The following is a 12,341-nucleotide window of genomic DNA, read 5'->3' on the forward strand; positions in this document are numbered from 1 at the left end:
AAGAATTGCTCACATATTTACAGATTTATTGTTAAATTTGTCTGAAAGTGAAATTGATCCCTCGAACAATAAATGAAATGAGACAGAGAGGTTCTTAAAAGAAATGTTTCCACAGTGATTGAGTCAAATCCACATTAAAATGCTTCCTGACACATTCTGAATCAATCCTCTGATAAAGTGATTGATCCGTAGAGAAACAGCATCCTCAGAGTAATCCAAGTCCCTGTTGGAGTCAGTCGGAGCATTTCCATAGAGAGCCACTTTGCATCAGCAGCACCATGCTCCAGTGCTCTGGGAGAGTTTATAGTCCTGAGAGTTGAACACTGGATGACTGACAGCTGTCCTTCATGACAACAGAAGCCCCAGAAATCCTCCTCATCAAAAACATGACTCTGATCTCCGTCCTCATCTGGACTCTCCTCTGCTTCACTCAGGGTGAGGAAAATCATTTTTCTGTCATGTATAAATCATTTGGAGTGGAGCTGAGTTCCCCCTCACCATCTCATGTCCAGTGTTTCTTCTCTCTCCTCAGGGTCTGTTGGACAAAATGTTGTCTTGACTCAGCCAGCAGCCAAATCAGTGCAGCTGGGTCAAACTGTTTCTGTTGACTGTAAGGCCAATCCAACAGTTGCTCACTACTCTGGTTCACAATACTTCCTGGCCTGGTACCATCAGACAACTGGAGAAGCTCCTAAACTTCTGATCAAACTAACATCAGAAAGAGTTTCTACAATCTCCAGATACAGTGGAAGTGGAGCAGGGAACGGAGTTGACTTCACTCTGACCATCAGTGGAGTTGATGCTGCAGATGCAGCAGTTTATTACTGTCAGAGTTATCATTCTATCAACAGTCAGGCTGTGTTCACACAGTGATACAACGTCGTACAAAAACCTCCCTCAGCTGGAGAGGAACTGATCTGACTCAACAGCTGCACTGAAACTAAAACAACAGAAGCTTGACTAAACTAAAATATATTTAATAATAATTGACTTGGACTTTGAACATTTTAACACTAAATATACTTTATCTAACTAGAAGTTATACTTTAAACTCTTTAATTAAAACAGGGTTTGAAACATTCTGCTGCACATCAGAGCTGACCTCTGTTGAAGTATGATTTCAATTCTTTGATAAGTTTAATCCACAGAGTATGATAACACATGAACACTAAAACTGTACATATTATTTATTTCAAATCTGACCACTTTTAATAGACACTCAAACATACTCATTGTTAAGATAAATTACAAACATGTACTGTATCTTCAGCCCGTTGTCCTTTGTCATTAACATGCACAGGTTTCCTTTTAGGAAAGTTCAAACAGTCCATCTCAACAGTGAAAAAATGCCTCTTTTTTTAGAAAATGTTAAAAAGCCTTTATTTAGATCAATCAATCAAAATGTATTTATATAGCACTTTACAGCAACCAGCAGGTATCCAAAGTGCTTAACATCAGAAATAAGAGTAAAAACACATCATACAATAGAAAGAATGAACATAGAAAACAGTAAAATCAGAAAAGGTTACAAAGAAACAGAAGAATGAAATTGTCACACCACTGCTATGTATTAAAAGCCAGACTAAACAGGTACGTTTTGAGTTTGGACCTAGAAAGAGCTTCATCTGTGGTAGTGTGAATATCAGGGGGTAACTTGTTCCAGAGTCTCGGGGCAGCAACTGCAAAAGCCCGATCACCCCACCATTTATACCTTGACCTCGGCACTTCTAAAACTCGTTGATTGGAAGAACGCATGACCGGTTGTGCTCCCGCAAAGTTAAAATTTCAGACAAATACTCGGGGCCAGACCATTTTAAGGCCTTGAAAGCAAACAATAAAATCTTAAAATCTATTCTAAAACGCACAGGGAGCCAATGTAGGGTGTAGAGAACGGGAGTGATATATGTGCACGTCTAGATGTATTTGTTATGGCGATTTCATATTGAAATTGTTACATAATGTTATCTGGGACACAATTCATACAGAACACAGTCACTGACAAAAACTGTCTGTTTATACTTCATACTTAAAAGAGTTGTCTCTATATAGAGATTGTATTTTGGAAAAAGAAAGTGTTTTGATTTAAACAACTAACAAGTTGGAGGCCTTTATTCATTGGTTCACTTTCATTAACAAGACCCTTCTGGTCCAATCACCACCTTACTTATGTCACCTGCTGCAGCCAAAGTCTGTCACATAAAATATTCACTAATCCAACTCTACCTCTGGTCTCACATCTTTTCAATCTGCCGCCCCTCACCACTGGAATGTCCTGCATACGATTTTTGAACTTGACAAACTCATTTCCATTTCACCTTTTAAAAACCACCATCTCATCCTTGTTCACCGACATATGCAGTTGCTTTTCCACATCATAATTTCCATTTGTATGGTTTCTCCCTTTCTTACTTACCCATGTACCGTGCACTTTGCTCATTTCACGTGTTCATTGCTGTGTTATATTTTTTAATTGTATTTTATGTTACTTTAATCTGTATGAATGTCTAATGTATTTTATTCCCTAGCCCTCCCTTCCTTCCCCTGATTGGCTTTGTCATTTGTTAGGCCGTCATTCTAAATAAGAACCTGTTAATGACTTGCATGTAAAAGATAATGGTGAAATAAAAAGGATGTTCTGCTGAGATTTGATCTTAAAGTAACACTCTATTGGGTTTTATATAATGCATATAATCTATATTTTAATTGGGATTTAACATTTTTACAAATGATTTAGTTGCCACAATGACATTATGTGTCTGTGTCCAAAACGTGCATAGGTATGGCTCAAAGATTCTGCAGAGGTACTCAAGTCCCACTCTAATTTTGTGGTTGTTATTTCCTCTAAACTGTAACAACTGCTTCAAAAGTTGTTCCTGCATTCATCTTGTATTAGATCTCAGAGGAGTCCTCAGAGGAGGAACAGTCATCGAGTTAAGTGCATAACTTTTACTTAATAACTTAAAACAGCCAGAATGAAAAGATAAAAGTATTAATATTTAAAGGTAAGAAATATAAGTAAAATGTTTGAATTAACAGAAAGCAAATAACTGATGAAAGTGCTGTGTAAAACACTTGTTGAATTCACAGTGTGAATACTGTATTTGTCATATTGTATAACATGTATATGCTATTACATATAGGACATTTTTTATTTCATTGAAATAAAAGAAAGTAACATTTTCTTCTTAAAATCTATAATTTCTTTCATGCGCCACAAAATAGTGTATCTACTGTACATCTCAATATATTATCTTGAGCACTGGCATCAAGAAAAAGGCCGCTGCTCACTGATTTAAAGCTCTTAAACATTGTTACGTTCCAGGCAGAGTAGAAAACTGCCTGTCGTCATGTCTTTTCTCTTTGGGTTTTTCTTTCTCTTCCCCACTCTGGTTTCTCTCCAGGTGAGAACACTGATTACTTTCCACCTGTGCAGCCGGTAAAGCAGGATTAGTTCCCTCAGGCTGGTCCAATCAGCAATCAAGGCAGTCAATAAAAGGAGCACACCTGAGATGAGTTTAGTCTCTCTGCTCTCTGATCCCATTGCAGGTTGAGCTGTGGCAGTTTTCTGTTAAAACTTTAAACTTCTATGTAGTTGGAGGTTTAGGACTTTAGGTTAATTGGGGTACCCTGTACATTTTACAGTTTTAACTTTGTATAGATACACCAGGTTTAGTGGTTGGTTTATGTTAAAAATAAATACTTTAATTTAACTTGTACAACAACTTTCACTCATTTTCATTTGCCGTGTTCTGTCCCCGGTACGATCAAAAGGGACGTGACAAACATGTTTGAGTACAGCTATGATGTTTGGACATTATATCATCATGTCGTCCTGATATAAACACCTGATTCATAACGGGTGGGAGTCCCAAGACAAGCTCCACTATCAATTACATCAGCATGTTGACATCAAATTATTTACAATATACAACATAGAAATCTGAGGTATCAGCTTCATGTCAGCTAATGTGGATGCAACCCAATACGTCAACACGGAGAACCAATATAACATGAAAACAGCTGGTAGAGTTCATTTATTTCTTGATGCAAGTAGACTCTTTGTAAGTGATCAGTGGCAGCAGTGAGGAGGAAACAGCGTGACATGTTGAGGACAGCTACAGTTCACTGACTCTGTGTGTTTGCATGTGTCCTGCCTCTCTGCTCCCAGCCGTTAAGAGGCCAGTGTTGATCAGTGGCTGTCCAGGCCTTTCAGAGACACTGGTACACCGGCAGCACAATGATGATGTCACTGGTTCTACTGCTGGCCACCCTGGGGCTCCTTGTTCAGGGTGAGACTCTCTTCTGAAAACTTTGCTTCAGGATGCAACCAGGTTCACCACAATGATGTTCTGCTATGATGGAGAAACACTGGAACAAGCAGCATTTACCTTCTTCCATCTATTCTCCATGTTAAAGAAATGACACTCTTCTGTTTGGATGTTGATCATCTTTCTCTAAGCTGGATTTGTCTCAATAACCCTTCTGCATCTTTTTCATGTTTTCAGGTTCATCAGGACAAACCATCCTGACTCAGTCTCCTGGATCTCAGTCTGTTGTTCCAGGACAGACTGTCTCTATCAGATGTAAAACCAGTGTTAGTACTAGTTATCTCCACTGGTACCTTCAGAAATCTGGAGAAGCTCCTAAACTCCTGATTTATTCAGCTACAACCCGTCAGTCTGGAGTTTCAGATCGTTTTACTGGAAGTGGTTCTGGGACTGACTTCACTCTGACCATCAGAGGAGTCGAGGCTAAAGATTCAGGAGTTTACTACTGTCAGCAGGGTGGCAGCTGGCCACTCACACAGTGATACAACGTCGTACAAAAACCTCCCTCAGCTGGAGAGGAACTGATCTGACTCAACAGCTGCACTGAAACTAAAACAACAGAAGCTTAACTCAACTAAAATATATTTTATAATAATTGACTTTAAACATTGTAACACTAAATATACTTTATCTAACTAGAAGTTATAATGTACATTATGTCAGTAAAATCAGGTTAGAAACATTGTGCTGCACATCAAAGCTGACCTCTGAAGTATGATTTCAATTCTTTGATAAATTTAATCCAGAGTAAGATAATACATCATATATAATACAACATTAAAACTGAACGTATAATTCATTCATTTTATTTCTTACTACTTTTCATAGAAGCTCAAACATAGTCATTGTTGAAATAAATTACAAAATGTGATTTATTTCATGTTGTAAAATTAATGATCATGTGTATAACTTCTTTTAGTCAATTGTAGATATTTTCTTTTGTCTTCTCTTGTAATGTCAATATTTCTAGAGATTGAACTGCGGATCACTCATTTTATTTCTCTCCATGCTGATGATGTGCTTTTAATTTCAGATTTAGAAAATATTTGTAAGACTTTTTGTAGTTTGTTTAAAAAATGATTAAGGTTCTTTAGAGACACTTAAAGCAAATAACATATTACAGTCCTTACTATTAACACATTTAAGTAATGAGAGATGATTGGATGATTTATTGTTGAAATGTTCCAACCATGTTCCGACCAAAGGTTTATCATGATAGACATTGTTTTATATAATCCCATACTGTCTTTCTACAGTCACCATGGAGAAATTAAAACATATGTGTTGGATCATTTTTTCCTCAGGATTTCTCAAAGTCAGTGACATGATTAAGAAAAGATGTAATAAGACACTTTGATAATAATAAACATTGGAAACAACGGATTTGATGAAAACGTCTTTATTATCTGGAAACACTGAAATAATATTGAAACACTGCAACAAGCTGGCAAACAGCGCTGTCAATACACGTCAAATAAAAAGACAGTTATAGCAGGGATGAATTACTCAAGTACAAAAAAATTAGACTGACAATTGTCATAAAATGACATCAAAACTTTGGAAAAATTGACAAAAACTTGTCGAACAAGCTGGTAAATGTGTCTGTTGAAACAGGTGAAATAAAAGCCAGAGCTAGCTGCAGAGAGCAGAGTGAGAGCAGTGTCAGAGTAAAACCAGTAGCAGAGTCCCTGCCAGTGAGTCAGCTCAGGACTGGGAACACTGGTCTCTCCTCAGTGTCTCTGAGAGCGGAGTCTGGGAGCCCTGGGTGGCCTCACAGGTCACAGAGCCCACCTTCCTCCACTGGTCTGCAGGGAGCCTCAGGGTGCTGCTCCAGCTGTAGTGGCCGTCCTTCCCCAGCACCCCGGGGCTCCTGCTCTCCTCCCAGCTGCTGCTGCTGCTGCCGTCCACCTTCCAGGCCAGACTCCAGTCTGAGGGGAAGCCCTTGTTGGCCAGGCACATGAGCGTGGCCTTCCCCTGCTCCAGGTCTTCACTGGAGGGAGGCAGCACCGTCAGGTATGGGCGCACATCACCTATAGGAGCAGAGGTGGAAATTGTTAAAAAATATAATATTTTAAATGAGCAAGAACACTTCAAATGTCAATTTAAGTGTTAATAACATCAAAGAAATACCAAAAACATGACAAAAATGCCACAAATGTCAAGGAAAGTAGCATACACATGGAAAGAGCATTAAAAACATTGCAAAAAGCAGCAACAAATATCAAGAATGTGTCAGACGTCCAGAAAGGCAACAAAAATTCTATAAAAATGACAAAAACATTGAAAAAGCAGTGAATGCGTTTTAAAAAAAAATGGGCAAAACCCTTCACAAAATGTGAAAAAAGCAACAAAAACTGTTGTAAGGTTCAGGGAGGGACGCACATCACCTAGGAGACACCAATCAGCTTGGAGCAGTATTTTTCAAATTGGGTTAGGGGTACTACAGGGGGTACGTGATATTTAATTTTAAATGTTAAATTATCAGTCATGCATAATTGCTAAAAATTATACTATGAATGATGAATAAAATTAGTGATGGATTCTAAAGATTTAAAAAAAACAGCTTTTAAGTGTTTTTCATTGAAAAGGTTATTGTTTAGTAAATCCAACACTACCGTTTTTTTTACCAAAAAGGTTTTGTGCTGGTCAGTGGGTACTTGGCTGAAAAGATATTTCAAAGAGGGTTCATTAGTGAAAACAGTTAGAGAACCACTGGCATAGAGGACAGGGAGCACACAGCTATCAACCAAACACCAGCAACTCCGACCCCTTTACTGTGTGAGAGTGGGTTATCTTTCCTTTAAGGAGTTTCTGTCAGATGGTTTTTCTGCTCCACCAGTCACTCACTCACACATTGTTTCACTTCCCTTTAAGAAACCTCTCATGCATATCAGCACAGAAAGAGTCCTCATATGACCCGAAATACATCAAACTGCACTGGAGATAAAAGAGAGAGATTTTAAATTTCAAAATACCAGAAAAAACTTTTTGTCTTTTACTATTTGAAGAAAACAATACTATATAGTTTGAATACATATGCCGTCATCTATGATTTTGTTCGAAGTCCAGGTACATTTATACAAAAATGTTTACTCTCTGAACTCTCAGAAAGGCAAAAGTTAATCAGATCCACTTTTAAAAGGACATTATCAGCTAAAAAAACAACTGACAACCATATTTAAAATGTTCATACGACAGATTTAAAAGCCTCAAACTGTCAAAGTTATTTCAAACTGAGGTAAGAAGACAATCAGAAATTTCAGCTTCATTCTCACTGTTTTGAAGTACGGTAAGAGAAGTTCAGTAAAGATTTTTTGAGTTCAATTTCAAAATTAAAGAGGAGAAATGAAGAATCAAACTGAGACTATAAAGTGATTTATATCAGTCCAATGGGACGGATATAAAATCTACTGCAAATGTTCAGACAACAACGTACAAAAACCTCTCACTGTAGAGAGACACGGCTCTCTGACTGTCTGACAAAACCTAAACTACAAGTCCTCAAGTTTCTGTCATCTAAAATCTCATTACAAGATTTCTCCTGCCAATTAAACACTTACAATGTTTTTATTCGTCATTTAAATTTCAAATAAAAAACTGTATTTTGATTGCTGGTAGAACAATGTTGAAAAAATCATAAGAAAATGTTGAAAAATCAGATATATCAGCTTTATGAGAATTAGATGTCTGCAGAAGACAAAAAGATTTCTCATGATTTCATAAAATACATAAAAAATTGAACTTACATCCAAACTCCAGTCTGGTTCCTCCACCGAACGTGTACCACAGTGATACAAACTGATTGAGCCGTCGTACAAAAACCTCTCACTGTAGAGAGACACGGCTCTCTGACTTTGAACACAACAAACTCAACAAACACATTCCCAGTTTACCCAGTTTCTGTTATAACTGGTTGAAATGTTTAAAACCTGATTCATTAACTATGAACATGTATACAAGATTCTTTGTGAAATGTTTACAAGTTAAATTAATTTCTATTTCAGTAAAACAAATTGAATTTAAGAAAAACTGTCTCATGCACCCAGCCAGTTGTAAATAACTCATCATAAACTCATGTTTATTGTAAATCATGATCAATTAGAAAAGTAAGAAATCTGTTTGGATTTGTCCCACAGTGATGTTGTTTATGTGGTAGTGAATTAGTGGGAATTCACAAACAATTTTGGTTGGAAAATTTGTCGATCAAACTCAAACTAAATCCACATTAAAATGCTTCTTGACACATTCTGAATCAATCCTCTGATAAAGTGATTGATCCGTAGAAACAGCATCCTCAGAGTAATCCAAGTCCCTGTTGGAGTCAGTCGGAGCATTTCCATAGAGAGCCACTTTGCATCAGCAGCACCATGCTCCAGTGCTCTGGGAGAGTTTATAGTCCTGAGAGTTGAACACTGGATGACTGACAGCTGTCCTTCATGACAACAGAAGCCCCAGAAATCCTCCTCATCAAAAACATGACTCTGATCTCCGTCCTCATCTGGACTCTCCTCTGCTGCTGCTTCACAGGTAAAGTCCAGAGAATCAAACTCCTCTCCTCTATCAACATCCGTCCCTCTGAAATGAAGCCGACTAAACCGTGATGCTGCTTTATGTTTTTGTCTCTGTATCCTCAGAGTCCAGAGGTCAGGTCACAGTGACTCAGCCTGGAGCAGTGAGCTCTGCTCGGGGAGCCTCCGTCTCCATCAGCTGTAACGTTAATCCTATTGTGACTGTAGCGGACCATTCAAGTTGGGGTTCGAATAATGGAAAACAACTTTTGTACTGGTACCAACAGAGAGATGGAGAAGCTCCTAAACTGCTCATTAAGTTTGTTAACGAGCGAGCATCAGGGATTCCAGATCGTTTTTCAGGCAGTGGATCAAAGAATGACTTCACTCTGACCATCAGTGGAGTTAATGCTGAAGATGCAGCAGTTTATTACTGTCAGAGTTATCATTGGATCAACAGTCAGTGGTTGTTCACACAGTGAAAAAGCGTCGTACAAAAACCTCCCTCAGTCAGACTGAACAGAAACTGAACTGACTGCTGCAGCTGGAAGCTACTGCAGAGACTGATACAGTTCACTGAACACACACACACACACACACACATAGCTTTATTGTGTGTCTACCCTGTATCGGTGGGTGAAAAATATTCTAAGTGAGGTTGTTTGTGTGTGGGGTCTGGGGGTCCTCCCCCTGGAAAATTTTGAATTTTGTAGATGTGATTTCCTGCATTCTCGTGCATTTTACGGTGACCAGCTAGAGATCCCAAATCATTCACAATGATCACTTTGTGTGTGGTTACATTTCAGAGTTTCACACATAGACTCATTTGTTATTCGCTATTTTAAGTAGGCCAATAAATAAAAAATGAGACATTATGAGCTGTTAATGCAGAGGAGCGCTGCTCAGTTTTAAAACAGCCACACAGGTGAAACACAGGAAGTTAGGCCTACACTTAGACTAGGCTACACGGGCACTGTTTTCTGGTGAACTGGCATTTATTGATCATAAATGTAGCCTTCATCAGAGAAAGCAAGGACAAAAAATGGGGGTGTTGAAAGGCATGTGTGGTGCCTGAGATTGGTCAATTGCGTCCCCCTAACTATATGATGCCATCGCCCATGTCCCTTGCCTATACCAATAAAAGAACTCAAACCAGTCAATACCAATGGTCTAAAAAGACAATATCAAGTGAACTGCCATGTAGAAACCAACAGTTTCACAGGTAATGATAATGAACAGGTTGCATGTTTAATATGCTCCGTGTCCAGATAGAAAGTGCAAACGCATAACGATAAATTATTTTGATTTCAAAGTTCTAAATTAGTGTGATTTTGGCCATTTCCACATGTCGTACTTTAATGAACACCTCCTAGAGACTCCAACCCTGAGGACAAATTAAGGCCGATATTTACTTAAAGTCATAGTGCCCCCTAGTGGCAACAGGAAGTAGGCCTAAAAGTGAAGGTGGTATACTTTAACGAACTCCTCCTAGAGATTTCATCCGATGGACTTCAAACTTGGTCTGTATCATCTCAACACCTTAAAGATGAAAAGTTATTAAAAGAAAAACTTTTCGTCAGATGGTGTGGGCATGGCGTGGCGGCCATTTTGAGTGTTTAGCGATGAACACAGAAGTTGTTGTAACTTGAGTGGACGTTGTCGTATCTGCCCAAAATTTCTCACGATTGACAAGGGTCCAGGCCTGAGGACACCTACAGGCCAAAATCGACTTTTGGTCATAGCCCCCCCCGCTGGCAACAGGAAATGCGCCTTATGACAAACATCATCCGATTTACATGAAACTCAGAATGTGTGGTCTACATGTGATACTACACCTATACTTTAACCACGCCCACTTACTCAGGCCACTTCCCCTTTCATAACATTTGAACCGTTTAAGGTAGAGTCTTGTGTGAGGTGGCATTAAACTCAGCAGAGAGTTTGTTTTTTATTGGTGATGGATTGGCCCGCCCCCTATGCTTAAACCACGCCCCCTTTCATAGCATTTCTATCGTTTAAGGTATACCCTTATGTGAGGTATTAATAAACTCAGAAGAGACTTCCTTCTTCATTGGTCATGGTTTGGCCTGACCCCTAAATTTTAGCCACGACCCCTTTCACAGCTAATGAACCGTATGACGTAGAGTCTTGTGTGAGGTATCGTTGAACGGTATCGTTGGAGTTCCTTTTTCATTTTTTGACGATTTGCGGCGTTTGAGTGCTGTGCAAATGCACCGTCGCAAGGATCGGCATCCACCAGTGACCCTGAAGCGTGCAGAGGCGCGAGGGCCCGTCCATTGCTGCTTGCTCTTAAAAATGGGAACTGTTGTGTCCGTGTAGATGAGAGAAGCAAAGTGTATGCACATTGTGCACACGCTACATTATGGCCAAGCATGCGCCCCTAAAATAGCATCTGAATAATGTGCCACTGACTTTAGACTAGCGCCACTGACTTTAGACTAGCGCCACTGACTTTAGACTAGCACCACTGACTTTAGACTAGCACCACTGACTTTAGACCTGGTTTTTCCTGATCTGTGAAAGGAATTGTTTTCTGAAACTGCAAAATAGCACCAGGGAATGTTCGCGAATGAACAAGCCTCCTCTTTTTGCTGAACCGCTAATTTACCGACGTGCGTCCGTGGAGGGAAAAGGCCGCTGTGCGTCGGGTGCAAAATAGGAATAATACATGTGTCGGTGTACAAAGGCAATTGCGCTTAGTGCAAGATAAGGCCCATAGTGTTCCTAAGGAAAGTTTTTATCCTCTTTAAAGTAGAGAAGCATCTCTCTGATTCTGCTGTTGTCACTGATGTGGTGATGAGAATCTTGAGAAGACTTACAGTTTCGGTGAGTGTGTCTTGAAGGTTATTTTCCATTAGAACCTGAAAGAGAGCCAGTGCACCACTGCAACCCTTGAAGTCCTCATTATCGTAGATCAGGGACAGTTCTGTTTTTGTCCAAAATGGGATAGATGGTTTCTAGTGCTGAGTCTGGGAACGTTTTGCTGTGTTGTGGGAATAAGTCTCTTTGCAACAGAGTGGCACTGATGAGATGCTTGGTTAAAGAAAACCTCTCTTTAGCATGGCTCATAATGGTATCACATACCTATGAAATGATACATAATTGTAAAAAAGTAAACACAGAAAACATTAAGTTTTCATAATTCTCAGTTCAAAAAAAAAATAAAATCAGCATATTCATAGCAGTTACAATTTTGTTATGAGCAAGTAAGTTTTATTATAATTATAATACACACACTAGCTGTCATTGTCTTATTCAGTCTCACAGACACACACACACACACTCACTCTATCTCATTTCAATAAGCTTTATTGGCTGTCTCTGTCACTCTCTCTCACTAATTCACTCATTAACTCACACATACACACAATATACACAATAATTATTAAAAGCATAAATGTGGGAAAAATATCATAATCTATGCATTCTCCAGTAGATAGCTATGTCTAATAATGACAATTCAGAATACAAAACTGCCACCAAA

The 12,341-nt window shown here is 38.9% G+C and overlaps 4 gene segments (V, D, J or C); 3 read left to right on the plus strand and 1 right to left on the minus strand.

Moving 5' to 3' along the window:
- The first annotated feature begins 386 nt into the window (after positions 1-386).
- Positions 387-986, plus strand: LOC120572064. The segment is given in 2 exon segments: positions 387-435; positions 533-986. Coding segments are annotated over 2 exon segments (390 nt in total).
- A 3,182-nt stretch (positions 987-4,168) lies between these two features.
- Positions 4,169-5,677, plus strand: LOC120572074. The segment is given in 2 exon segments: positions 4,169-4,289; positions 4,506-5,677. Coding segments are annotated over 2 exon segments (357 nt in total).
- A 34-nt stretch (positions 5,678-5,711) lies between these two features.
- On the minus strand, positions 5,712-8,132 carry LOC120572082. The segment is given in 2 exon segments: positions 5,712-6,358; positions 8,075-8,132. A coding segment is annotated over 1 exon segment (255 nt).
- Positions 8,133-8,803: 671 nt separating this feature from the next.
- Positions 8,804-9,318, plus strand: LOC120570946. The segment is given in 2 exon segments: positions 8,804-8,855; positions 8,963-9,318. Coding segments are annotated over 2 exon segments (408 nt in total).
- The last annotated feature ends 3,023 nt before the right edge of the window (positions 9,319-12,341 follow it).

Source organism: Perca fluviatilis, chromosome 13 (genome assembly GCF_010015445.1).
Source record: "Perca fluviatilis chromosome 13, GENO_Pfluv_1.0, whole genome shotgun sequence".
Lineage (NCBI taxonomy): Eukaryota > Metazoa > Chordata > Actinopteri > Perciformes > Percidae > Perca > Perca fluviatilis.